Here is a 27,870-nt window from a genome sequence, read left to right as displayed (position 1 = left end):
AAAACTCTACTCCCACACAAAACATTGGTACCCACCCGATCCAAATCCTAGTTCCAGCCCTGGGATCACAGACACAGGCTGACCGACAGATCCTGTCTCAGATTTATTTGTACAAATAGCACAGGAGGACACCAGCCCCACGCAGACAGCGGCCCAGGGGGTCACACCAGTCCTTCTGTCCTCACACCGGCAGATGAAGGTCTCTACTCCGTAGCTTTGGTGGGGGCCTGGGCACCCTTGGCAGCTGGAGCCGCAGCTGCAGGTGGCTTGGCCTTGGTTGGAGCCTTGGACTGGGACTTTGGCCGACAGAACCTGAGACCCTTGGCGATGCGAGCACGAGCACGTTTCCCGAGCTTGGGGTGAGCAATGTAAGCAAGTCGGCTGAGCTTGCGGCTACCGCCTGTTGGCATCGTGGGCTTGACCTCCTTGGGCTTCACAAGGGCCTTGACAGCCTCAGCACGTGCACTCATGGCCTTGGCATTGTTGGCCTGCATCTTCTTCAGGCCCTTCTTGTTGTGCTTCTTGGCAAAGCGCATGTTCCTCAGGAACTTGGGGTCTACCTGGTAGACAAGAAACGTACAGGCAGCTGTAAGTGCAGCATGTAAGGGCCAAGTCAACCTTGTTCCCCCCTCTCTATAGCAGCACCTTGGAGACTATCAGGCCTATTGGGAGTCGAGACAGCATCAAGTCAACCTTAAATGCAGAAATAACCTGAGCCTTAGAAACTTATCTGCAGAGAAACATGTACCACCACCCCAAAAGTCAGTAATGCCACCCTGCTAATTCTATACACAGAACACATTTTCAGAGCTACATGCCCAGAGCCCAGTAGAGTTCAAATGCAGGCGCAGAAGGAAAGAAGAAATTCCTACAGCAGGATTTTGGTTAAGTCTTCCCCAAAACCCCCCTCAAGGATACCCCACCCCCTCCTCCTTAAAAAATGTCAAATACCAAGGTGGGTACAACAGATTCACAGCAAACAAAGCGTAAGAGACTAAAGGAGGGAAGAGGGGGAGGGGGAGGGGGAGGGACCAATGGTACAGGGGAGAAGCCAAGTGGGGAGAAAGCACAGTTCTGCTCAGACTCCACGGCATCAGCCTTCCTGGCTAATCGTTAGAGAACTCCCTAGCACAGGAAGGGAAGCTGCCCACCCTTCCAGCCTAGCACTGGGTGAGATCAAGTCATATGGATGGTCAAAGTGGAATGCAGCTCACAAGGTACCAGGTACACATAGGCAAGGCCATCCTTTCCCCTGAAAGGCTCTAAGTGACCAAGGTAGATGATCAGACCGCCCTCAGGTAGCAGGTTACCACCTGACCAGGAGATTATACCCTAGGCCGATAAAGGCCAAGTAAAACTTTCTTACGGGCCTGGCAGAGCTTGAAGTCCAAATAAAACGAAGGACAGTTAAGCACAAGAATGAATGAAAGACCCTGTCCGTGCAACTGGAGCCAAACAGACACACTCATGTGATTCGGTGCACACACTCACCCCTTTAAGAGATTCATATCGTTGTGATCGGGGTTTCTTGATGCCGTTTCTATGCCATTTTCGGGCTGCAGGAAAGGAAAGGAATTAGACCAAAGTAAGAGATTTCCTCTAATATGACAACCATCACAGCTGGCAAGCTGGGGAGAACCATAACTTCCCATTACTTAATATTTAAGAAACTCTTTATCACTGAATGCAAATGGGTATCTGGAGGCTTGTAAATGTAAACTCCAAAGGTAATGCTGAAAGTAACATCAGCCCCATGTCCACAGTAGAAAATGTGCCTTCTTTCCCTGGCCACTATCCCTAATCCTTGCTTGGGCCTGGGGCATTAGATGAAGGCTGGGCCAGGGAACTTACACTGGTTGTGCGTGGTGTGGTTCTTGGACTTGGCCATGTCTGCACCTGGAGAACGAGAGTGGAGATCAGAGCTGGGGGCTCGCCAGACTGGGTCTACCTTTTCGCCCTGATCTAGAAGATTGTGCAGCCAGAATGAGGCTGCAGCACAGACGCATGTGCCTCGATTCACTCTGCACGACCCGACGCCAGTCTCCCCCTTCCAAACTTAGGTTAAGTGTACCTTGAAACCATCCCCCAGCCGCAAGATTGCGCTCTCCCCCTAAATCTGAATTCTCCCCACTCCCATCCACCCGGTGAAAACCCATGAGCACCGCCCCCGCCCCGCGGCCTCCGCTCCCCACAGCCAGGCGCCGGTCTCACAGTCCTCGCCAGGCCTCGCGCCCCGCAGCCATCCAGGAGTCACGGATGGCTTCGGATACGGCGCGACTAACACTCACCAGGGCCCGCAGATGCCGAAGCGCGTGGGACCGGAAGAGAAAGAGGAAAGCCGCGGTGCAGCACGGGAAATAGGCTCGTCGCAGCAGGAAGGCACTACTGGAAAAGCTTCCCTCAACTCTGTGAAGAAAGGTTCCTAAGTCCGGAGGATACAATCTCGACAGGAAGACGAGGTTAACAAGCCGGGCCTGCTCATTCAGGTTTTGCCTCCTATATTTCCTGGACTTGAGTCTCAGGTCTCATTAAAGGTCTTGAAGGCGACGGGAGTCCTTGAGGAACACACGTTAGGCGGGAAGTGACAGGAAATTCGTGTGCCGAAAAAAGTACCCCTGGCTACTGTGTGGAGAGTGATCTGTAGGGGGCAGAGGAGAGGAGGCAGAGCTGTGAGGAAACTGGGACAGGACTTTACCTGGAGCTGAGGGAGACACGAAAGGTGGATAGGAGTGGATAAAGAAAGACAGTAGACTGGGCTTGGGAGGCAGAAGGTTGGGGAGACAAAGAAGGCCAGTGTAGCCCTTCAGTTGAAGATCGTGCAGAATGGGGGAGAGACAGGGGTCTTGTTGCTTTATTCTGAGGGAGCCAATGGCTCGGGTGTTTATTTATTTATTTTTTAAACTTTAAATTTATATTGGAGTACAGCGGATTAACAGTATTGTGAGAGGAGTTGCAGGTGCCCAGCAAAGTGACTCAGCTATGTGTATACATTAATCCTGGGTGTTTTCTTTTTAGATGCATTGAATGTGATATGTCTGTTGATACCCAAAATGAGTAAACATTGCCTCCTGATAACTCTACTGCCCTGTCACGTCTTACCCCTACAGTTTTTTTTCCCACACAGCGGTGGGGTCTGAGGGCACTTCTCTTTATTTTTCTGGCCGGGTGCGGCATGTGGGATCTTCCTCCAAACCAAGAGTTGAACCCCTGTCCTCTGTACTGGGAGTGTGGAGTCCTAACCACTGGATTGCCAGGGAATTCCCTGAGGGTACTTTTTAAGATACAAATCAGATCTTGTCACTTAAAGTCTGCAAGGACTTCCCTTGCATTAGAGATGAATTCTTTACCTCCCCTAATCCTGGCAACTCATCATTCACTTCTCTCCACCCCCATGGACTTCTTTCTTTCCTGCCAGGCACAAATACTTGTTCCTGCTTCAGGGCCTTTGCACTTGCTATCCACTCCAGGTGGACTGCCTTCTTCCTGCTCTTTGGATGGTGTGCTTGCTTGAAGAGGCTTCCCTAGACTGCCCTATCTAAAATAGAGAACTTCTGCCCCATCTCCGCAGTTACTCTCTGTCCTTTCATTCTGTCTGCTTCCTTCATAGAACTTTTCCAGCCTCTAATTACCTTTTTTATTTACTTGTGTATGTGTGTTCATTGGCTCAAGCACCATGAGTTCAGGACTGGTTTGGTCACTGTCGTTTTCCATTGCCTGGCACAGCACTTGATGCAGAACAGGAGATTGAGAACCCTCCACCACCCCCCCACCCCGCCCCCAACCACCCTGAATGGACACTCCTTGCACTCCTTGGCAGGCAAGTTCATGGATTGACTGACACATGTTGCAGAGAGTTGGGGAGTGAAAGGGAAAGGAGGATGTGGGGGCTGGACACACAGGCGACTCCTTATTGAAGCATTCCTGAGAAAAGGGAGAGAAATCTGGCAGGTTGAGTTAGGAGAATGAAGAGCAGGCTCCGATGCTCCAGGGGTGGTGGAGTGCCAACAAAGAAACAATTGAGGGTCTCCCCTTGAAGTCCAGTGGTTAAGACCCCACACTTCCACTGTAGGGGGCACAGGTTCAATCCCTGGTCAGGGAACTAAGATCTCACGTGCTGTGTGGCATGGCCAATTTTTTTTTTTTTTTTAAGAGAAGAAAAAAAAATCCGTTGAGGCCAGGAAGGAAGGTGTCTCTACAGAAGCTAAGTCCTTGATGAGTGCTGAGAACAGGCGGATGAGCTGGTGGGAAGAGGTGGGGACTATAGGAGATGGGGGTGGTGCAAGGCCCCAGGGTGTGGGAGAGGTGGGGCCGGAAGTTGGGGCAAAGAGGGGAAGGTGTTTTTTTTTGTTTTGTTTTGGGGGATTTTTTTGGCCACTCTGCACCTCTTGTGGGATCTTTATTCCCTGACCAGGGATTGAAGCCACACCCTCAGCAGTGAAAGCACTGAGTCTTAACCACTGGACTGCCGAGGAATTCCCAGAAGAGAAGGTTTTGACTCTCACACCTTGAGAAAGGGAAGCACACAGACACACGCTGAGGACTTGTTGCCAGGTTTTGACAGTGGCAGAGTGAGCAGTGAGCAGAGAGCCATAGCAGATTCAGAGGTGGATGACGGCCATGCAGTACCCCTGGAGTGCTGTGGGGATGGGCCCAGGGCGGAGCGAGGGAGGAGCCAATGACAAGGATGAAGAGCTTTAGCTATGATCTGAGGGGACCATTTTGGGGGCTAAAGGGAACCATGATTGGGAGCCATTGGCCTGCCATGCTTTTCATAGTGGGAAAAGAGGGTAGGGCCAGCCATAGGTATAAAGAGAGAATTTTCCTACCTACCTTCCTTTCTTTTTCCCTTTCCTTCTCTCCTTCCTCCTTTCCTTTCTTCTTCCTCTTTCTTCCTTCCTCCCTCCCTGTTTCTTTCTTTCCTCTCTTCTTTCCTCTTCCTCCTCCTTTTCATTCTCCCCTCCCAATCTGTCTCTTTTTCTCTTCATAAATGTACAAAGAGCTTATGTAAGCTCTTCTGTAACCTGATTTTATTCATTCAGTCGTAACCTGTGGACATCTTTTCCTCTTCATGAAAACCTTTTGTAATCCTATTTTATTTTACACGCTTAAAAAATCTTATTCTGAGAGGAGGTCAATAAACATCACCAAATGTCAAAGGAGTTTCTAACACAAAATGGTGAAGCCCTCAGCCGTTCCCCCAGGGACTCACCCTCTGTCTGTGTGGAGGCTTCTGTGGCATAGCCTTGGGCAGAGCTGCTAGCTGGACTCAGCAGAATGTCTGTCAGCCAGGTCTCTTGTGCCTTGGGCACAAGACAGACATGTGAGGCCCCTGTGACCCAACAAACCTTGGTCTGGGTGGGACTGGGTGTGATGCGCCTGAGCCTTGTGGCCTGCAGAGGCGTGGTCCAGGCCTTGTCCAGCCACAACCCAACCCACAGCCTAAGTGGGATCCACTGGGGCCTACTTATTGAAATGTACAGGGTCAGGGACATCTGGCGTTATTTTTGCTGTGCTTGGCACTGTGCCAGGGTACCTGTGGAGACCTGATAGATGTTTGCAGAATTAAATGTAAATATTTCACAAATCCAGGCAGATGGCTGAATCAGTGGGCAAGGCATCAGTCAGCCTGGAGGGAGTTCACAGAGACAAGTCAGTTCTTTTTTTAAAAAATTATTTCTTATATTTCTGGCTGTGCTTCATTGCTGCCAAGACTTTTCTCTAGTTGCAGAGTGGAGGCTACTCTCTAGCTGTGGTGCGTGGGCTACTGATTGTGGTGGCTTCTCTTGTGAAGTGCAGGCTCTAGGCTCGTGGGCTTCAGTACTTGTGGTGCTTGAGCTTATTTGCTCTGTGGCATGTGGGATCTTCCCAGTCCAGGGTTCGAACTGGTGTCCTTTGCATTGTAAAGCAGATTCTTATCCCCTGGACTAGCAGGGAAGCCCTATTTGTGGACTTTTGGATGATGGCCATTCTGACCTGTATGAGGTGAAACCTCATGGTTTTGATTTGCATTTCTCTAATAATTAGTAGTGATGAGCATCTTTTCATGTGCATGGTGGCCATTTGTATGTCTTCTTTGGAGAAATGTCTATTTAGGTATTCTGCCCATTTTTTTGATTGGGTTGTTTGTGTGTTTAATATTAAGTTGTATGAACTGTTTGTGTATTTTGGAAATTAACCCCTTGTCGGTCGCACTGTTTGCAAATGTTTTCTTCTAGTCTGTAGATTACCTTTTCATTTTGCTTATGGTTTCCTTTGCTGTGCAGAAGTTTATAAGTTTATGTCCCATTTGTTTCTTTTTGTTTTTATTTCTATCCCCTTAGGAGACTGACCTAATAAAATATCAGTATGATTTATATCAGAGAATGCTTTGCCTTTGTTCCCTTCTAAGAGTTTTATGGTGTCCTGTCTTATACTTAAGTCTTTAAGCCATTTGAAGTTTATTTTTGCATATAGAGTAAGGGTCCATTCTAACTTCATTGGTTTACATGGGATTGTCCAACTTTTCCAATACCACTTGCTAAAGAGACTATCTTTGCATATTCTTGCCTCCTCTGTTGAAGATTACTTGACTATAGGTATATGGGTTTATTTCTGAGTTCTCTATTCTGTTCCATTGATACATGTATCTGCTTTTGTGCTAACACCAGGCTGTTTGATTACAGTAGCTTTGTAGTATCATGTGAAGTCTGGCAGGGTTATGCCTCCAACCTCATTCATTTTCCTCAGGATTGTTTTGGCGATTCTGGGTCTTTTATGGTTCCCTGTGCATTTTAGGATTATTTGCTCTTGTTCTGTGGAAAATGTCATGAGTAATATGATAGAGATCACATTAAATCTGTAGATTGCTTTGGGTTGTATGACTGCTTTAACAGTATCAATTCTTCCAACACAAGAGCATGGGATATCTTTCCATTTCTTTGACTAATCTTCAGTTTCCTTTATCATAAACCAGATAATTGGAATAAAGCACTGAACACTGTGCTGAGTATACATTAAGTATTTAATCATTGTTCATTCCAGCCACACTGTTCCCCATAAGGCTCCTGAGGAGGCAGACATGACTTAAGGGAAAATGTCAGTGTCAAGTGAATGCTAACAGTGAGCACAGGTTCCAAGGAAGGTTCAGGATGGAGGGCCACCACAGTCCTCAGGGGTGCTGGGTCCCCTCAGTCCCGAAGTTACAGAAGGACAGAGACTGCCATGTGCCCGGATAGGAGGAACTGGAGTGGCTCGTCAGAACCACAGTGTTTTAGGAGAGAAGACTGGGAGTCAGAGAGGAGGCCCCTGAACACCGGGTTAAGCTTTGGATCTGGTTGAAAATTCCTGTGAGAGACCATCTGGTTCTTGTGGCCCCAGAGGGCAGAGCTATGTCTGAGGGAGGCAAATACCAGCTCCACGGATCAGGGTCATTTTTGCAATCAGAATTTCTTCCACACCATGGGCTGCTCCCAGAGTGAAAAGCTCTCAGGTATGAGAAATTACTGGGAATAGAGGTTGAAATATGGGATGGAGGGTTGGAAAATATAGCTCTCAAGTTCAGTTTCCTCCAAAAGTCTGGGGTCCTAAGCTCCTGGAAAAGGGAAATGTGGTGGGCAGTCTGAAGTGCCAGGCTGGAGCCCAGGATCTGTCAGGAAGAGACAAGATAAGTGCCACAGAGGCTTGGGGGTAGCACATTCCTCCAGTCACTGAGACACCTTCACAGCCCCAGGCCACATATTCCCTCTGGAGAGTTCCTGGCCATGAAGTGATGTGACATCTCCAGCTGAGAATGTTAGCCTATCATCCACATGGGGGCAGCACAGGACTGAGGATGGAATGGGGCCGCCAGTCGCTGCCTGGAGCACCCCTCTGGGAAGAAGCCCTTTGAGCCTTCAGGACCTCTCACACCCCAGCGTCTAGCACCCATCACCCCCACCAGCACTCCCACCCCACACCCATTCTCAGCAGGTTCTCTGTGTAGGTTGAATCTTCCCTGGCTCCCGGCTCCTGCTGGTGGTATAGGGTGTCCTACCTATACCTTGATCCCAAAGAGGGATCAAGGCAGAGAAAGTGGAGCATGTGGGTGTCCCTGGGCAGCCCCTGCTAGTCTACATCCGAGTTACTGGAGGTTATGCCTATCGGGGGTTAAAGGAATAGGTTTCCATATCTGACTTGAGTTCAAATTCTGACTGCTGCTCCCCAGTGGAGTGACTTCACCTCTCAGAGCTTCAGTCTCTCCACCTGTGACAGTGGGGGGAGGCTGAGCAGGCAGGAAGCCTCCCAGGGTCCTTGGGAGCTGGCAGGGTTGTCATCACCCTATTTCACAGACGAGGAGATGGGGTCCTTGGGCCTGACTTGCTAGACGTCCCACGGCCAAATGGAGAGCTGTGCTAAATCACCAGTCATGTCCGACTCTTTACGACCCTTTGGACTATAGCCTGCCTGGCTGCTCTATCCGTGGGATTCTTCAGGCAAGAATACTGGAGTGGGTTGCCATTTCCTTCTCCAGGGGAATCTTCCCGACCCAGTGTTCGAACCTGCATCTCATATCTCCTGCAATGGCAGGCAGATTTTTTACCACTAGCGCCACCTGGGAGAGCTATTGTGGTCCAGATGCCCCCACCCCAGGACCAGAGGAACATGGGATGGTATGTGGTCATGAAGGAAACCCTGTGATACTGACAGGTGACCTGGGAGAAACCCTGGCCTCTACAGCCAACAGATGCTCAGAGTAGGGGTGTCCCCTGTGCTGGCCCTGCTTCCGCTCAGATCCACTGGCCCCTCCCAGAAGATGCCTAGGAAGGAGGGGGTGGTGGTGGTGGTGGCAGTGTCCCGGGGAGGAGGGCAGGTTCCTCTCTTGCCAGCTTGGGCTGGGCTTGGTCCTGTGGGTCTCAGGCACAGGGACTGGCCGGGTGTGAAGGTGGAGATGCTCAGCCATACGGAGGCCTGACCTGCCAGAAAGGGAGGGATGGAATAGGTGGGCATGAGAGGGGGCCAGACAGGGCAGGACTGTATTCACAAGAGGCTCTCCCAACTCTCAGCCCTGTGTCTGAGGTGAAGAAAGAGCATCTGAAAAGGAAGAATGAAGCTGAGGGCTGGGAGGGACCCCTTTCCTTCCCCATTAGCAGCCTCCAGTGGAGCCAGCACTGCAGTGCCATGGCAACTGTGGCCTCTCCAGGTCCCCTCTCTCCTTGAGCCCCATCGTGCCTGGTGTCCCTCCAGCCTGTGCACACCTTTCTAGCTGGGGCTAAAGAGAAGCTGGGGTAGGGAGGGCTCCTTTCCCAGCCCGTTATGGCCCAGGGGCTAAGTCCCAGGGTCACCCCAGGCTCAGGATCATGTGGAAGATTCTTTGAGGGGCAAGAGGCAAGGGTGAAGTGGCCTTTGCAAGAATTCTTCTGAATGAAAGAAGAATGAATGAATGAAATCACCTCCCTAAGATTTCAAACCCCCAACTCTCAAAGTCTATACTCTTTCCCAGGTCACAGAGGCTGTGACCCAGGAGCCCCTGGAAAGGATGAGAAAACCAGCGCCGGGGCAAGGGTCTTGAAGATCACCGGGATCCCCTCTCCACGCCTGTAGGTAGGGAAACTGAAGTCTAGAGATGAGCGGGGACTTGCCCAAGGCACACAGAGAGGATGTGGCAAAGGCAGAACCGGGGTGGTCAGAGCGGGGCAGGGCAGGGGGGCATCCTTACTGTTGGCTTGAAGAGCAGGCAGTGGGGACCAGGAGGGCTGTGCCTTATGGTGTGGAGGCGGGGTTCGGGATGGTTCTGGGGAAGGCTCTGGGCCTACCTTGCCTGCTCCCCATTTAGCGCTTCAGTAAACCCACTTCCGGCTCCAGGGCACAATGGAGTGAGGGAGGGAGGAGGCCTGGCCCAGATTAGGGAGGAACAACGGAAACCAGAGAGAGCAGCAAGGAGCTGGGGATCCGAGGAGGAGCACAGGAGAGCTGGAACCTGCAAGGTCCCACTGAGAGCCCCTGCGTGAGAAGCGCTCTGGCCCAAGTGCTGCCCTTTCCAAGCTCTGGGCCCCTGGGCAAATCCCCCAAACTCCCAGCATCTGCCCCTCACTCGTCCACGCTCCAGATAAAACAGGGTCAGCCCACAGCCTGGAGGGAGATTCTCTGTGATGGAGCAAACAGAAAGAATGACCCCTGGCTCCACTTGGGAGATGAGTGGCTGGGCCTGTGAGCTCGAAATCCTTCATCTGCAGGCCCAGGGCTACTATCAGGATCACCTGGAGCATCTGTGAAGTGCAGAACCTGAGGACTGGGACAGGAGGAAGCTGCGGGCACAGCACCTCAGGATGCAGAACAGAGAGAGTCAGTCTAGACAGGAGCCTCTGGAGTTTGGAAGAGGGGCTCTGGAGCCTTCCTGGGAGAGGAGGAGGGCTGCTGGGGCACAGGGGCCGCCGGCCTTGTGAGGTCAGGGAGAGGTGGGGGTGGGGTGGGGTGGGGAGGATGCTGTGGGCCGAGCAGGCTCAAGCTGGCATTTGCTCCCCATGGCTCTCTGGCACTGGTCCGCAGCTGATGAGGGCCTCCCAGAGCTGTCGCCATACCCCCGAAGCCCCCAAGGCCTGGCCCACAGTGGGTGTCCTAAATCCAGGGCCGGGGCAGGAAAGGGGCATTCTGCTAGGGCTGGGAGCCAGGAGCTGTGCGTTGGTCCTCGCCACACCTGCAAACTGGCTGCTTCTGTTAATTCTGTTACAGGTGAGGAAACAGAGGCCCAGAAAGGTAAGGTGACTTGCCCAGGGTCACACAGCTATTTCTCTGTCAAGGCCACTCCTGGAAGCTCTGCTGGGCTTGGATGCTGCCGGAGACGCACGATGACAGCTTGGGAAAAGGAGGGCCACATCCTAGCCGAGGAGCGAGCCTCTGAGAGAGCGTGCTGTGGTCTCCAACAGCAGGTGGGTCCCAATACAGTATCCCTCCTCCGCAGCGCTCTCGGTCCTTCCTTTCCATGTCCCCCCCCAACGCTTGTTCATTAGTGGGTCATCACATTCTCAGGCACTCACCGTCTGTCCACTGGTGAAGGCTGGAGGGCGTGACCCACTTGCTGCCTTGACACTTAGCAGCTGGTTGACCTTGAGCAAAAGCTCCATTCGCTTATAGCTCCGTGACCTCGTGAGACAGGGATGAGCGTGCCACCTACTGCTCTGTGGGTTACGGTGAGGCTCTGGGGACCCTCACAGGGCCTGGCCGACGGGGCTCTGTCCCATTTGATAGCCCCCAGGGAAAAGGCTTGAAATGGCCAGAAGGCCCGGCTGGTGATACCCGGCCCTCTCCCAGACTCCCAAATCTCCCCTGGAAACATGTAGGCTGCCCACCCCCAGGGCACCCCGCCCAGAGAGGGCTGGGAGAATGGGGATGGCTCCCCAGATGCTCTCTTCAGCCCCCAGCAGGCAGGGATGACGATGGGGGGGATGGAGCCAGGAGAGGGCGGCTGAGGACAACTGCTGAGTGGAGGCAGTGAGGGCACGTGCGGGCCCCTGGCCACCCCTAACAACCAGCCCGCGGCACAGGGAGCCGTGGGTGAGAGACCCAGGGGCGTCGCTCCGCCTGCCACAGCGCTGGCCCTGTCTGACTGGCGCGAGTCCTCCAAGCACTGGTTTTAACCCATCTTTTTTCTGCAAGAAGCTCCGAAACTCCCGGAGGCGCGGGGGCGGCTTCCCCTTGACTTGCGTCTCTTAGAGGATGCGGCTTGGCTAAAAATAACTCGAATTACTGTGCTCCCGCCCCCGGCGTGGAGGAGGGGCCCGGGGGCCTGCGGGGGCGGGAGCCTGGAGGGAATGGAGCTGCAGCCGGGAGGGGGTTCCCTGTGAGGAGAAGGAGAAAAGCGCTGCTGGCAGGTGGGAAGGGGTGCGGGGGGCTGAAGGGAACGGCCCTGTCTCACCCACTTCTCTTCAGGCCAGCTCCGGAGCAGGGCTGGGGGTGAAAGCTGTCCCTGATCTCTTGCCGCGCACCGCGGAGGGGGCCAGTCTGGCTGGGTAGTAGCAGCGGGCTCCTTCCCGCAGGAAGTCTGTGTTTGAAGGAGACCTCCCTCCACTCAGCTCTGCGCTATTGAATGCAAGCAGTGACAGCAGGGGGCGCTCCTGGTTTCCTCTCGCCTTCCCTGTGGTGGGACACGGAGCCCCAGATCCTTATCCAAAAGCTGGGTGCAACTGCAGCATGAAGCACTAGACTCCTGGGCAAGCCGAGGCCTCCTCTCACAGCCCCACCTCCTCCGTCTGTCTGCGGAGGCGGCATCAGACCTCCCCCATCACCCCCTGGGTACAGGGCTGAGACAGCCTACATGGGACCACCCCTCCAAGCAGGCTGGGGGCTGTGGTAGAATCCATGAGGCCCTAAGCCAGCAGGACCTGGGGTCCCCGCATGAAGGCGGGCTGGTCTGGGAGGGTGGGGGCTCCAGTGCCCATGGGACGGGGGAGGTCACCGTGGGGCCCAGGAAGGAGCCTGAGGTCGGGCTGCACAATGGGCTGCCAGCCCTGCTGACCTCCTGGTGCTGCCCTCTCTGCCATCCCCAGCTTTGTACCCCAGGGCCGAGACAGAGCACGAGACAGGGCGCAGGAGGCTCAATGGCGGGGCCAGGGTCTCATGGGGAGAGGGGACCGATGGCTGTCCTTTGTGCAGACCCGGCAGAGGCAGTGGGGGACACACTGGTGGGGGGGCCAGTCAGCCCGGCAGGAGGAATGGGCTGGGACCTCCGGGGCGCTGGGTGGGGGCCCTTCATGCTCTGTCTCAGCTTCCTTATCCGTAGGGGTGGTGATTGGATGCCCTGGCAGTCCCCTTAGATGGAGAGCAGAAGGAGCCAAAGTGGAGTAGGGAAAAGAGCAACTACCCCTGCCCGCCTTTCACCTCTCAGCACTCGCGGGGCTCTGCAACCTTCTGTCCTTAAGTCGCCCTCACTTTGCACACAAGGAAACCAAGGCTCAGAAAGAAGAAGTGACTCACCCGGGATCCTAGGTCTTGTGCATGATGAACCGGACCTTTATTTATTTATCTGGTTGCACGAGGTCTTAGTTGCCGCACATGGGATCTTTAGTTACGGCAGGCGGCATCTAGTTCCCTGACCAGGGATGCAGCCCGGGGCCCCCCTCCATTGGGAGCATGGAGTCTTAGCCACTGGACCACAGGACTGGACCTTTGAACCAAGGACTGTCCAGCTACACAGTCTGTTTTCTCATTTCATCTTGTTCTGAACATGGAGCCAGATGCACTTATGCGGTTGAGTTGAAGTGGGGTGCATGGGTGTGGATCCAGATGTGAGGTGCACAGTGTCATGTAGCTGTGGACCCCTACCCCGACCCACCCCTCCCCTACCCGTCTCGGGTTGGCTCAGGTCACAGAGCACCTCGTTCCCGGGCACCAGTGTGCCTGGGAAGGGTCCCTGTGTGCAGGGGGGTCGGGGAGAGAAGAGGGAGTGTATACCCCGGCGGGATGGGAACATTATCATTAACAATAATGGTAATACAACCCACCCCCCAGGATGTTTTTAGCAGCTCTGGTCCTGAGGAGAAGCTAAGAACAACACAAACATCCAGTAACAGGAGAATTAAGAAATCAACCGCACCTCCCTCAGCAGTAGGGGTGAACCCTAAAGCATAATGTAGAGGGAAGAACACATTGCAGGAAACTACACTCAGTTCACAGCCGTTTTTATCAAGTCCTCCACCAGGGTGAAACCACACAGTACTGTTTGAGACGTTCAAATGCATATGATTGAGCTCTTACAAAAGAGCAAAAGTGATAAACGAGCATTCTTGGTACACTGGGGGAGGTAGGAGTCAGGTAGGGGTGTCACACACCCGGAGATTCCCCTGATAAAATCTCTTGCTAGCTCACAGGGTGCCAGGTGCTGTTTGGGGTGCTGGGGACAGGGTAGGTGGGCACAAGCAAGACAGACGTGAACCCCAGGTCTCACGGCGCTTATAGTCTCGCGAAGCACACTTTGATCCTGTTCTTGTGTTGCACGGTAGGTCACCAGCGTTCATTAGGTTATTATGTATTGTCACAGACATTCCTTTGTTGTTGTCGTTCAGTCACTAAGTCGTGTCTGACTCTTTGCGACCCCATGGACTTCAGCATGCCAGGCTTCCCTGTCCTTCACTTTCTCCTGGAGTTGGCTCAAACTCATGTCAATTGAGTCAATGATGCCACCCAATCGTCTCATCCTCTGTCGCCCCATTCTCCTCTTGCCTTCAATCTTTCCCAGGATCAGGGTCTTTTCCATTGAGTCAGCTGTTTGCATCAGGTGGCCAAAGTATTGGAACTTCAGCTTCAGTCCTTCCAATGAATATTCAGGGTCGATTTCCTTTAAGATAGGCTGGTTGGATCTCCTTGCAGTCCAAGGGACTCTCAAGAAAGCCCCTTATGTTATTACCTATTGTCACAGACATTCCTTTACATTAATCAAATACTAAGAAGTAAATAAGAACTGCAAAGGTAATTGACCTCTCCCTCAAAAAGTCCCACCCAAGTGGGTGAGGTGTGGGGGCTGAGCCCCTCTCCCCACCTCTTCTCACTGATACACCATCAAATTCATCCAGGAGTCCCAACCCTTGGACCCACATCCCCCCCAAGATGTCCAGTTCCAGCTGAATGTCCCACAAGGTTACTCCCTCACTCTTCAGCAGGTGAAGGTCAGATTGGCTTGGAGTGCAAGGTTGGTGGCGGGGGAGGGTACCCAGCTTCCGGGAGAGCCAGAGCCAGTTGGGGAGGTCAAATGCAATGGAGAGAGGTGCAGAGCCTGGGGAATCCCCCTTCTTTCTGGCCCAGGGCTCTTACATGACAAACAGAGGCAGAGGGTGCCAAAGATGGGGAGTAACAGGTCGGCTCTGTCTCAAGTCTGCACCTTCACCCGGGCAGGGGGCGGGGGGTGTTAGTCTGCCGTCCATCCGTCCAACCATCCATCATATATCGGACACTGGTGATCTGCCACACAACACAACAACAGGAACATTATGTACCTTGTGAGACTGTAAGCTGCACGAGGCCTGGGGTTCATGTCTGTCCGGCTTGTGCTTGCATCCCCGGCTCCCAGCCCACGTCCCCGGCCCTCCTGGGGCAGGGCCAGCCTAGCTGCCCTCCCTCCATGGCCTGGTACCTGGTGGGTACTTGCTGAGGGGCACCCTGCCTCTCTGTCACTGCTCTCAGCAGAAAAGGATGCACCTCCAGGCCCTCACGTGTGCTGTTCCCTCCCCCTGCAGCAGTGCACCCCCACCTGGCTCCGTCTAACCGTCATGGCCGCTGGGAGGCCTTCCAGGACTGCCCCAGCCGGGCCAAGCCCTTCTCTTCACACCTCCTGCAACACCACAAGCTGTACCCTGGTCATGCTTTGTCTAGGCCTAGCTCTCCTGAGTTGGGGCACTCCCCTAGATCAGGCCCAGGTTCCCCAGGCCTGGGCCACGGGGGCCTTCCCCAAGGAGGGCTCTCAGCTTCATCCTCTCTGGCATTCCCACTCCTGCACGCAGTCTGGCATTTTCTCCCTGGAGGAGCCAGGCACGAAGGGGAGGTCAGTTTCTTCACCAGCCCCCACACCTCTTGGACTCCACTCTCTGGGTCTTCACCCCTCCTTCCAGCAGTCCACCCAGCTTTCCCTGAGGGCTACCAGGGCTCCACGTGTCCATCTTTTTTTTTCCAGAGCTGCCCTTGGCAGGAGAGATAGTGGGTGGGCAAGGTCCAGGAATGGGGTGACAGGAAGCTCCCTGAGAACACTCCTCCCAGCTCTCTACCTCCAGAGCCTGTGATGGATGCAGGGTGGGGGATGGGGGAGATGGCAGTGAGTGGTCCCCGTTCCAAATCCAGGTCACTCCCGGCTTGCTCAGCAGTCATCGGTAATTAGGGGCCAGCAGGACATGGGCAGGCGGGTGGCAGGAGGCCTAATTGTCTGATTTTTCAGGTAATTAACGGGAGGCTGTCTGGCCTGTCCCCGCGGGGCCCAGCATCCGCCACCCCATCCCCTGGGCAGCCCCAGCCGCCTAATGAGGCCAATTATTGAGTGGTGCCCCGGCCCTCATTAGCCACCTGGAAAGGTCATGTGGGAATGGCATCGGGGGTGGGGCTCAGCCAGCCGTGGTGGAGGTTGGGAGCTGCCAGCGATCGGGGTTCGGGGTGCGCTGGGGGCTGTAGGTCTCTGTGGCCACTCGCCTAGCGGTAGCCCACCCGCACTTGGAACCTCACTTCTTGCCCCTGCTCTCAGGGCAGGCAGGAGCTTTAGGTCAGATCTTGCCCCCTGCCACTTCCCAGCCGTGTGGCCTTGGGTGTGTCCTCCGGTCCGACCCTCTGTTTCCTGAATCACAGATGACAGGTAAAACAGTGGGTTCCCAGTGCATAGGTGCTCACCTTCTACCCACAGGGTCAGCTCCTTTGCTTCACTCTTGAGGAAATGTTGGCCCAGAGCCGGCAGGGCCTAGAGTCATCGGTGTGTCCGAAGCCCACTCTGCAGAGTGTCTGGCGGCTGAGGGTAGGCAGCAGAGGTGGCCCTCTGAGATTCACCCTAGGGACCCTGCTACTGGGCGGGGAGTCCTGGGAGGAGGCATAGAGGTGATCTAGCTTGGGAGAGGGGGGCCTGGGAACAGCTGGACTTTCTGGACACTAGAGCAGAGCGGTGATGGGGAAGTGGGAATTCTCCAGGAGATGAGGGGCTGTGGAGATCATGGTGGAGCTGGAGGCCCTCCACCTGCTCCAGGACACTCCAGGACATGAGACAGTGCCGCAGCCTGCTGTCCAAGGGAGGGCTCTGTTCTTTCTTGGTTGGTCCACACCATTCTTGGCCCAGGAGATCACTGTGCCTTCAGATGTTGAGTTTTTTGGCTTCTGTGGCTCCTCTGTTTCAAGAATTCTGTGACCTAATTCCACGCTGACAAATTCCATGCTGTTCCGGCTCCTGTAAATCATCAGCTAATGCTACTTTTGGTCCTATGGCCAGCCCAGAATCTAGGTCAAGGGTTTCCAAACTGTGTCCCCCAGGAGCCCTAGGGTGGGAGCGGAAGTGAGAGGTCACTGACCTTCCAGTTGGAACGGCTGGACTTCGATCTTTGATAAAATATTAGTAGCTGCTCCTTTGTGAGCTGTAGCCATGTGCCAGACATGTACTGGGCCTCTGCCTCCACGTGTGTCCTCAGAAAACCCCACGAGGAAGGTAGTGTCCCCTCCCCATCTTACAGTTTGGGTCGCTGACACTGTCGGAGGCGAGGCCAGGCGGCACGCCCGGGGGCTCACAGCCTGTGCAAAGGAGAGCCGGGACTCGGACTCAGTTCCATTCTGAGCTGCTGGGAGTGTGGGTTCTACAGCTAGGAAGAAAACTAGGTGCAGGACTTGAGGGGAGTGTCCCATTTATTGTCGTTGGTTTCCTCCGGGTTGGAGAGTGTGGGCGCACCTGCCTCTCTGCTCCGGAAGAGCGTGGCCCCAGCCCCAGGTTACCCAGGGCCCCTGCAGCCCACCACGTAGTGTCTGTGTGCACTAGGGCCCATCTGCCCGTCTGTTTCCCTTCCCTCTGCCGTGGGTTCTGTTTCTCCGTGGTCCAAACAACAAGCTCCAGCCCAGAAATAGCATATGTTTCCAGCCTCTGCTAGTCCAAGTCATAAATCGCCCGGTGTGATGTGCTCCTTGTGTCAGCTTGCTTCAAAACTCAGCGTGGGGGTGGCTGAGTGAGTGTGAGGAGCGTGCAGGGCCTCCTCCAGGCTGAGAAGCTGGGAGCCGGGGTGAGTCCAGGACTGAGGCTCAGGAAGGCAAGCAGGGACCGGAGCTGGCCTGGGGGCTCAGCCTGGGGTGGGAACCAGTGGGTGTCGGCCCGGTGTCAACCTGGGCCTCAGGGCTGAGACTTAAACGGGAGCTGAGGTCAAAGGGTCAGACATCAGTCTTGTCCAGTGGCCAGAGGTCGAGACTTGGCTTGGAGTCAGGGGTCAGAGGGTAGGGGCTGTGACTCAGAACTTCATGAGAATGGAGAGCTAAGCTCAGTCTGAGGTCAAGGTCAGGTCTCAGACTGAGGTAGGGTCAGAGGTTAGAGGTTGGAATCAGTCCAGTGCTGAAGGCCATGGCTAGCTGAGAAAGAAGTCCGCAAAGACTCAGAAGCTGTCCTAACTCTGTCCTGGAAGTGACCGGTGGTGGGATGGCGACACCCACCTGTGATAAATAAGACAGGGTGTTGTATGCAAAGCCACTAGAGCAAGGCTGGGGGCCTGGCCTCCAGTCCCAGCCCCCTGCCTTCAGGATGGGAGACTTGGTTGCTGACCTCTGAAACGTGGATGATCACGCCCCTGCCTCCGTGTTGATCACTCTCTATCAGTGTTGCTGATTTCTACTGTCCAGACTGTAGGCCCTGGAGTAGGGGTAGATAAGCTAACAGAGTAAGGGGCAGTGGTCACGGCGGGTGTGTGAGATGCTTCCATGGCACAGAGTAGGGGTCTCGAGAGGAACTGTGCCAAAGCCCTGCATCCCCATTCACGCCCCAGGGCCCTGTCATTCCTAAGCTGCCCCTGAGAGGCGGCTGTGCAGCCAGTTCAGGCTGCTGCGGCCCGCCCTGAGCCGCGTGCAGGCAGCACTGTCTGGGCCTCCATCCTGTCAGCTGGGTTTTCCCGCCTCTTCTCCTTTCCAGGCCCAGCGTGGCCGGAGATGTGGGGACAAGTCCACAGAGCAGCCGGTGAGCGAGCCGGGTGGAGGAGGCAAGCAGGAATGAGAGGCCAGCGGGCAGAGGAGAGGGTGCCAGGGGGGAAGCCTTATCACAGGCCACTCTGTTCTCATCTCCCACGGGGCCTGGTCATGAACCGGCCTCGGCCATTCACCCACCCCTGACCTCAGAGGTCACCCCCTCCCCACAGGGTAGCACAGGGAGGTTCAACAAGGTGGGGGGGCACCAGGTATGTGGGTGGGTCGGGGGCTGGAGGGAGGTGAGAGAACCCCTAGGAGGCAGGAATGGTGGGGAGCCAGTGAAGGACAAGTGGACAACAAGAGGGCGGCCCTGCCCGCCCAGGATGCGAGGCCTCCAGGCTTTGGCTGTGAAAGTCCCGGTCACCTCCCCCGGCTGAGCTATTAATACCCAGCTGGGACCCACGCACCCTTGCTGGGAGGACGCCGAGTTCCTTGGGGGCTAAAAACGGTCTGCGATGGGGGTGGGCCCCGTGTCCTCCCTCTCTGCTCGTCAGAGGAGCTGGGGCCAAAGGTCAGGCTGGCCTGGAAGGGGACCAGAGCCAGCATGGGGGTGCAGAGGGCGACTGAGCCCTGGGATGGCCTGAGGATTCCAGGCTGGAGGAGGAAGGCACGCAGCCAGTCCAGTCCCCGAGGGTGGGTGCGGGAGGCTTGCCAGTGGTCCCACCCAGGAGGGGACCAGATCTGGCCTTCCTGGCTCCTTGCCCCAACCTGGGCCTTCTCCCTCCCCTCTGACCTCAGCTTGGTCTGCCCCAGGCTGCAGAGGGGCTGGAGGCTGAGGGCTGGCTGCCTGTCTCCTTCTGCCAGGAGAGGCCTGGAAGAGAAAGGGGACTCTGGGGAGTGGGGAATTGGGAGCCTCCAGTGGGATCCAGGCACCGAAAGCAGAGCCTTTCATGCTTCAGCTTCAAGTGTGAATCTCAATTATTTGCAGCATTCTCTCAGCAGTAAGTAAATGGTGGTACCATTTTATAGATGAGCAAATTGAGGCTTGGTCATCTCCTCAGAGCCCGAACTGGACAGACCCGGTCTGTCAGAACTCCAAACCCCTGTTGGAATCGTGTTGCCCCCTGTTAATGTCACTGAAAAAGAGATTTCTTGGTTTGTCTCAGGGATCCATGAAACAGATATCTCCATCAAAATGCCCTGATCACCATAGTGTTCCCGGCCCACCCTGGTGGCCAAAGAAGGAAGGGCCTGCATGGGCAGCTTTGTCCTACATTGGTGAACCCTGCTCCCAGGGATCATCGATCCCTTCTTCCCTCCTTCCTGGGGCTCAAGGGCACATCCAGGAGCCTGTGCTAGTCTTCTGGGCTCAAGGCCACCTGAGGCCACCCGCTCCCTGCTATGTCCCCCTCCCTTCCCGTGACAGATGCTCCAAGATCCAGAGCCGACCCCGGACGAGCAGAGACTTGGCCGGGAGAGTCCAGATGAGAAAATGACTGAGAGGTGTCAGCCCTGGAGGCCCCCTGAGCCGGAAATCCCGACAGCTGCCTGGCTCACGGGTCCTGGGCACTGGGCCCTGACCCAGGGCAGGCAGCGGCCATGTCAGGTGTCCAGAGGAGTTGGGGGAGGTGATGGCTGGAGCCAGGGGCAGTCTGCCTGTGGTTAGCGAGGCTGTCAACACCTCCTGGGGTGTGAAGACAAGAGTGATGCCAGGGGCCTGGGGGCAGGGTCCTCCTTTAGCCTGGAGGGTCCGAGGGGAGAGATGGGTCCTGTCTTGAGGGTCTGGGAGAGGAAGCACAGCCCTGTCCTAAGCTGAGAGAAACCTGGCCTGTCTGAGAAATCTGAGGAGGGGGACAGATCCCCTGTGGAGGCTGGTAGAGGGGATGTGTTTCCTAAAGGATGGTGGGGAATAAGCTGTGGGAGCTTGTCCCAGCCTGACACCAGGGAAGGCTGCCATGTCCTGGGCTCAGGGGGCAGCTCTGAATCTGCCTGCCTCCTGGTCCTGTCTGGGAGGTGCACGGCTCTGCAGGGTAAGGCAAGAGGCCTCTGTGCTCAGGCTGACCACCCAGACAGCCCCAGGGTTTCCCTTCCCTGGGAGAAAAGGAGAAGCCTTAGCCTTGCCTGGATTTTCCTCAGCCTCTGGGGAGGCTCTTTACCTCTGTGCTGGTGGAGATGGGAGGCGGGCCACCTCAGAGAGCCTGAACCAGGGACTCCTCCCAGGATGGGCCCCCCTGCTTGTTTGATCCGGGCGCCTTCACTCTCCTGATGCCCACATGCTCCGTCCCTCTGGAGCCACCTCCCCAGGCAGTCCTCCTGGATTGATGAGAGATGAGGAGGCCCCATGCGCCCACTCCCATGCCAGGCCTGCAGTGTCCAGGGCCACCCCGTGTCCTTAGGGCCCCCACCAGCAGAGCCGGACCGCGCGAGGCTTTGGGCCTCCACCTCTCTTTTCTCACTTTCAACACTCCCTCTCTCCCAGCTCTTTCCTAGACCCCCGGGCCTCTGGTTCTCTGACTGAACCAGCCCCTTTGCCACACTGGGTCTGGGCTGCTCTCCTGTCTCAGTTGTCTCTGCTGCTCGGTCTGGGGCTCAGTCCCCTGCCCTGGGTCTCTGTCCTCTCTCTGGGTTTATCTTCATCCTCTGGGCTCTGACTCAGACCTGACTCTCTCTCTTGTTTTAGTCTCCATCTCTGCCCCCTCTCTGTTTCATTCTGGCTCCCGGACCCAGTCTCAGATGTCCCAGCCTTTCTGTCACTGTTGCTCTAGGACCCAGTCCTGGCAGTGTCTCCTCTTCCCACCAGGCTGGGGCACCTGCTCAGACATCTGCTCAGCCGTCTGCTCACTGGGCCCCACCAAGTGCTCAGACAACTCCTGTGGTCTCAACTCTGGCCAAAGTTCTATTCCCAGAAGGTAGTTGAGTGGGAGACAGACCAGAGGGGCCTATGCTTGCCTGTGCCTTGAGGGACTCATGGCCCTTGGCCTCCCTCTGCTTGGGCCACTGGCCATGGTCCCCACCACACACAACCACCAGTGCCACAGGCCTCACGTTTCACCCCAGCGCTGATGGTTCAGGACTCTGGGCATGGTCTCGTCTTGTGTCTTCTGGAACCAGTAGGGCTGACTCGAGCAGGTGTCAGAGGAGGGAATGTCCGTGCACTTGGTGGGCACCGGGTACTGTGCCCAGCATAAAGAGGTACTCCATAGAGTCCCCATGACAGCTCCTGTGACTGTAATTCCCCAGGGTCCCCAGAGTCACGATAGGTGGGGCGGGGGATAGGCTGAGCTGCTGCTGCGTCGTGTCCCGTGTTCACCCACGTCCCACCCACGTCCCTCCACTGTTGGACAGAAGACCTCTCCCCACACCTGGGACCTTCCCGTCCTCAGAGTCTGTCTGAATTGCACACTGGCACTCACTAAGTTAATTACTGCTGTCTTGGGGATATATTTTTTTAAGAAGACATTTTTTTCCAGGGGGAAAAACACGCAGAAGTTATAATTAGTCAGGAAGAGGAAAGAGGAGCGGAGCGTGTGAATCACCAGCCCCGGTGACAGACGGTTAGAGCTGAGCAGAAGTTTTGGGAGAAGCTGCTGAGGTGTGGGTGAGTTGGGGCCGGGGTGCTGCTCCCAGGCAGGCCGGGGTCCTCAAACACCAGGTGTGTTCGGGACCTCACCTGTCACCCGGAAGTCTTTATGCCCTCCCCTCAAGGCTCTGTCCCCCATCACCATCAGGGTTCCAGCTTGTCAGTTCCCCTGCAGGTCCCGCCGGCCATGACCATCCCCCGGGCCTTCTGTCCACCTCATCCCAAAGCCAATGGCAGCCCCTGCTGGCATGTACCTGGGCAGAGAGCCTTGTGACTTGAGTGAGGAGAGAAATTGTTGAGGGTTTGGTTTGCATCTAGACCAGCTTCTCATTCATTCACTCACATGTTCATTGAGTACTGAAATCCTGCCGTGTGTGTGGTCCACAGACAGGCAAACTGAGACCCAGAGAAGTGCCGCTCCTGGCCCAAGGCCACACAGCAGTCAGTGGAGCAGCCTCTCTGCCTGTCCTGTCATACCCTCTCTGTTGAACCGGACCCTGGGCAGTGCTCTGGGCCACCAAGGTGACCACAACCAGGCCCATATTCTGAGCCCTTTCTAACTGAGCCTGTGTTCTGATGGGGGAAGTGCCTCTAAGGCAAAACACCCAGGGCCGTGAAGTGGGAAGCACAGTGGGAGTCCAGAAGTGGCTCTTGATCCAGCCTGGTGGTCAGAGAGGGCTTCCCAGGGGAGGAGGTGAACAGTGTTCAGCGACTGGAAACAGCATGCTCGCCCATCACGCTGGAGGGATGTTGAGTGACTCTGTAACTGGGCTCAGACAGCGGCAGGAGTGAGGAATCGCTGGGGAGTGTGGCTTCTGAGCCAGGTCCTCACAGTCCCCATCTCCCTGCTGTTTCTCTGGAGTGGCTGTCTGGGGCACTCTCAGACCCTAGTCCTTGCTGACCACTAGTTCTTTTTTTTCTTTTTCCCCACTAGTTCTTTTGGATGTCTGAGGCCCACTGACAAAGGTAACCCCTGTCTGGGCAGTCAGTGGCCAAGGGGACTGGACCCCAGGGTTCTCCCTCTCTCCTTCTCCTCTGGCTGAGGGCTGTCTACCCAGTGCTCTGGGGGCTCCGCCCAGGCCTTGGGGTCCACTGGAGCAGCGTGGCCTGTGCCTGAGAGCAGAGGAGAGGACGCTTCCTCCCCTGGGAGGGCGTGGCATCATTCAGCACACAGAGCACTCCCTTCCATCCCTGGACCGAATTAGCCTTCCAAATTACAGGCTGCATGTCCTCCAAAGTGGGGATTGGGTAGGAGAACAGAGGGCCAGCTCTCCTTCCTGCTTCCTGCTCAGAAGGCTCTCGGTTGACCCATCCCTAAATAACAGGACCACGTTAGGGAAGAATTCTGGACGCATACACCCTCCCACCCCAGGGTGTAGGAAGCCCCAGTCTCAGACCTACATTGAGGCTCAGGGTGAGGCTGTATCCTCCTGGGGTTTGACAACAAGCTTAGACCCAGAACATCTAGTTAAGGCCAGTTTGTTATTCTGAGGGCACTTGGCGGATCAAGTCATTCATTCATCAAGCACTTTCTGGACACTTTCTCTGTGCCAGGCCTTGTGCTGAGCTCTGAGACACTGAGTGGCAGTGGAAGTGACAGACATGTGACCAGGAAGTACATGTCAGGATGAGCAGGCCTGTGGCTGGGGCTGTTCCCAAGTGGCCCCGGGAACCCTTGATGAGGTCAGGGAGAGCTTCCTGGAGGAAGGGGTATATAAGCTGAGTCCCAAAGGATGCATATGTCCTTAGCCAGGGGAAAAGAGTTCCAGGAGGAAAGAACATCAAGTGCAAAGGCCAGGAGCAGAGAGTGAGGGAGGGGCGTCAAGAAGTGGGTGGAGGCACTGGTTTGTTCAGATCTAGGGGCCTTGTCAGTCATGCTTGGGGATTGGATTTCATCAGAAGTACAAGGGGAGAGGAGACCTGTGATCCCGGGAGTAGAAGAGGAGTGTGTGTGTGTGTGTGTGTGTGTGTGTGTATATGTGCGCGCGCGCGCGCGCGCTGGACCCACAGCCCCACCCTGGGGGTTCTAGTATAGGTATAAAGGGGTGTGGGGGCAGATGAGGGGGTCTTGGGACCTCCCACATTGGTCTCCCCCCTCTTTCAGACAGCCTAGGGCCTTTGAAGAAGCAGTGTTTTACCACAAGGAAAACATGGGAGCCTGATGGTATTTCTTTGTGTCCTGAAATTAAGGTGCCTTCCTGTGCTTTCACTAATTGATTTGGAACTTTTCATGTTTTTGTTTTAGAAGAAAATCATTATGGATGTCGAGCATAAATGCAATCCTTATGTGGTGCTGAGAGCAGAGAATGGAAGGAAAATACCTCCTGAGCTCGCCCACGCCTGTGTCACAGAAGAGGCAAGTGAGGTGGGGGGCGGGGGTTGCCAAGGCCACACAGCCACAGTGGTGGTCCCCTGGGAGCAGGAGGGGTGGCTTTTGGGGCTCCTTGGAGAGAGGATGGTTGGTGAGGGGTTCTTTCAGCAGGGAGGAGAGGGGACCTGGGGGTTCCTCCAACTTCTGGTCTTGCTTGCACACCTCCTGGAACAGAGAGCTCACTGCTTCCTGTCTGCCTGTGCTGAACTGGCCCACTGTTACCTGGTGGACAGTTCTCCCTGCGTGGGCTGTGCTGCTCCCTTCCAGTCCCATCCAAGGTTCCCTGTGTTCTGTCCTCTACCTGACCCGGGACCTCTTGTCTCCACCTTGGCTATGTGAGGTGACGCTGGGGCCCCGGGTGGTCTCGGCAGGCAGGACCCTGGGCCTCTGCAGCCCGCCAAGGCTGGGTCTGATCTGGCCCCAGTGTGGTGCCTGCAGTCCTAAGCCTGATGCTGGGAGGGCTTCCGGGCTGGAGCTTCCCCGGCTGGCGGCCAGCGTGGGAGCGTGAGGAAAGGCACGGAGCCCGCTTCCTCTATGTGTGACCTGCTGTCCAGCACGTCCTGCAGGGCCCGGCCCTGCTCGGCCGAGGACACGAGCCAGTGGGTAGAGTCAGGGCCTGGCGGGCAGTTCCACGGGCCGTGCTGGGCAGACGGGTGGGGCGCCAGGTCGGTGTGCGCCCTCGCTCAGGAGGCTTCTGTTTACCTCCTGCCGTATGTCTGGCTCTGTGATGGCTGCTGGGCCCTCAGAAATGAGTTAGACACCGACCGGCCCCTGCCTCCGAGAGCCAGTGGTCTGGACAAGCAGGAGGAGATGACAGAGAGCATAAAAAAACCTGCCTCCCCGGCCATATCAGCGAGATTGGCTCCAGACTTCGGGTTTGTGAAATCCTAGCTTACCGACTTCCAGCAGCAGCGAGGGACCTCTCAAAGTCACCTCTGGCCTCCTGCTCGTTCTGCTTGACCTGCCATGCCTCCCCTTTGTTGGCCCCCAGATGGCCTCTGTGTACTCTGGTCCAGCCTCCCCGGGAACTCGGCTGCAGTGAGCACTCAGGGTTTAATGGCCTCTCTGGCCATCTGGCCTTTGCCCAGCTTGTTCTGTCTGGAAAATGTCCCCTTCCTTTTCACTTGCTGACGCCTACTCACTCTTCAGAGTTGGCTTCCCAGCTTCCTCTCTGGGTAGCTTTCCCAGCCTCCAGATCAAGACAGCCCCCTGGCACCTGTCCCTGTAGCCCCCTACACTTCTCCTCAGAGCATTCACGGATCCTGTAATTAATTGTGTGCTAGTTCCACTGACGGTGGCTCCCAGGACCCAGAGTGGCTGGATTTCTCATGGCCACAGCTGGATCCCACGGTCTCACCCCACATGAGCCCAGAGCATGTGCTTAGTCAATATATGTTGCTGCTGCTGCTGCTGCTAAGTCACTTCAGTCATGTCCAACTCTGTGTGACCCCATAGACGGCAACCCACCAGGCTCCCCCGTCCCTGGGATATATATTGAATGATGAGTAGATGTAAAAACCACAGTGTTTCTATTAATAGAAATTTAAGTTCAGGCACAGACGTCAGCTAGTAAGATTGAAATGCATTCTCATATACCCACAAGCTGAGGATGTTGCAGAGATGATTACCCTGGACCCTAAAAGGCAACCACCCCCAGGCCCGGTCCCCAAAGTCATTGGCAGCAGCCGATTCAGGGCAGCTCTGAAGTGAACAGCAACAGCAGTGACCCTGGCCATGTGTTGGGAGCCACCTCAGCACCAAATAAGTGCAGAATTTTTTTCAATGAAACATTATATTTGGATGCCAGAACCTAGAGTATCAAAGATGTGTGTGGAGCCAAGATTCATTCATCAACAGACATTTCTTCAGAGCCAGCTATGTGCCAAGGGTTGGCTGAGCACTGCGGATCTGGCCGTGGACAGACGGCCTGCCTTTGCTTGTATTGGCGTCAGGCTGAAGCCAGAGGAAACGCAGGATCAGTGGACCCACATTCGGCTGTGGACCAAAGGGAAGGGAAGACATTTCCTCCATGTGTGCTCTCTGAGCCCATCTCTGTCAGCAAAAGGGCGCAACCTGACCCTGTCCTGCAGGGCCCTGGAGACTCTGGTTGTTCTGTTGGGGGCCTGGGCCAGTCGCCCCCACCCCTCCCCAGGACCAGTGTTCAGGCAACTGTTCTAACTGTTCTAACTGGGAGGCCCCAGAGGACCCAGCAGACATGTCCCTGCTCATGTCTGCCCCCCTTCATGGCCTGTATGCAGGATCCAGCCCCCAGTCAGCGTCTGCCGACGGTCACATTAGGGTCATGTGCAGATCAAAGCAGCCTGTCTCTGCCACCAGGTCATGGCTGGGGTGTCCTGTTGCTATGCGTGTGTTAGGTGGGGGGCATGCGGGGGCTGGGGGCCCTGGGAGAGGATGGTGAGTGCCTTGTGAGAACAGGGCCTTGCCTTCTCAAACTCACCAAGACCTGGCCTTTCTCATGCTTCAGCCCAGAGCCTCCCCAGAAAGGTAGCTGGCAGTGAGACAGTCGCCTCCCTCGGGCCGGAGCCCCCAGAGCACCTTGCAGGACTTGGGTCAGTGGCCTGGGACCTCTCTCTGGCCACCATGCCGACGTGCCGAGGCCCAGGTCCTCACCCACAGGGCCCTGCCGGAGCCGGGAGGGCTCTGAAGGACACAGACAGCTCTTCCTCTGGCAGGACAGTGGGGCCATTTATCAGGGAGATAAGCTGTAGCCAGAGGGCAGAGCTGGCGGAAGGAGCTGTCTGGAGGAGATAATCTAGGGTCACTCAGAGGGCAGAGGGTGCGGAAGGGCTCTGTCCCCACCCCACTCTCTGCCACCCAGACCCCGCCCCTGTGCCTGCTGGCCAGGCAGGCATCTGGCTGTCATACCTCATGCCCTCTGGGGGAAGGAGCTGGGCTTCGTTGGGCATGGAGTGAAATGAGCATTTCCTGTTTGCGTTCTGTGCCATGGCAGGGTCCCTGTAATTCTGTCTTGCCTCTTCGCAGCTGGGGAAATCAAGGCCTGGAGGTGTGGACTTTGGACTTGTCTCGTCAAAGGGAGTGAGCACGGGGTCTTGACCCTGCCTTCAGCTTCCTGGACAGAGTGGGAGGGGAAATCCACAGGGTGCTGGGTCACTGGGCACTCACCATGTCTCAGGAGCTGCCTGCATGGCCTCCGTCCTGTCCCCTCTACCTTGGGGACTAGGCATTACCTTGTCCTCTTCTTCCAGAGGGAGGCAGTACCCGGAGAGGAGAGGGCACCAGCCCAAAGGCAGAACTGCTAAGAAGTGGCCCGGGGGCGGGGGGTTTGGAATGCAGGGTTCTCAGAACTGTGTCTAGAGCCCTGTCTGCCCAGAGG

At 55.8% G+C, this 27,870-nt stretch overlaps 1 protein-coding gene and 1 long non-coding RNA gene across 2 annotated transcripts; one reads left to right on the top strand and one right to left on the bottom strand.

Moving 5' to 3' along the window:
- Nucleotides 1-79: 79 nt before the first annotated feature.
- On the bottom strand, nt 80-2,372 carry RPL29 (ribosomal protein L29). The gene is made up of 4 exons (XM_061128465.1): nt 2,289-2,372; nt 1,852-1,896; nt 1,492-1,556; nt 80-560 (listed from the first exon to the last, which is right to left on the bottom strand). Exons 2-4 carry the CDS (start codon nt 1,886-1,888, stop codon nt 204-206), a joined length of 459 nt encoding a protein of 152 aa, XP_060984448.1. The 5' UTR covers nt 1,889-1,896; nt 2,289-2,372; the 3' UTR covers nt 80-203.
- Nucleotides 2,373-6,964: 4,592 nt separating this feature from the next.
- Nucleotides 6,965-24,503, top strand: LOC133045878 (uncharacterized). Its single transcript, XR_009690369.1, has 5 exons — nt 6,965-7,468; nt 9,458-9,558; nt 10,755-10,883; nt 22,035-22,162; nt 24,390-24,503. It is a non-coding gene; the product is annotated as an uncharacterized LOC133045878 (long non-coding RNA).
- The last annotated feature ends 3,367 nt before the right edge of the window (nt 24,504-27,870 follow it).

Source organism: Dama dama, chromosome 24 (assembly GCF_033118175.1).
Source record: "Dama dama isolate Ldn47 chromosome 24, ASM3311817v1, whole genome shotgun sequence".
Classification (NCBI taxonomy): Eukaryota; Metazoa; Chordata; class Mammalia; order Artiodactyla; family Cervidae; genus Dama; species Dama dama.
Note: the sequence above shows the minus strand (reverse complement) of the source record. Positions and strands in the feature narration are given on the sequence as shown.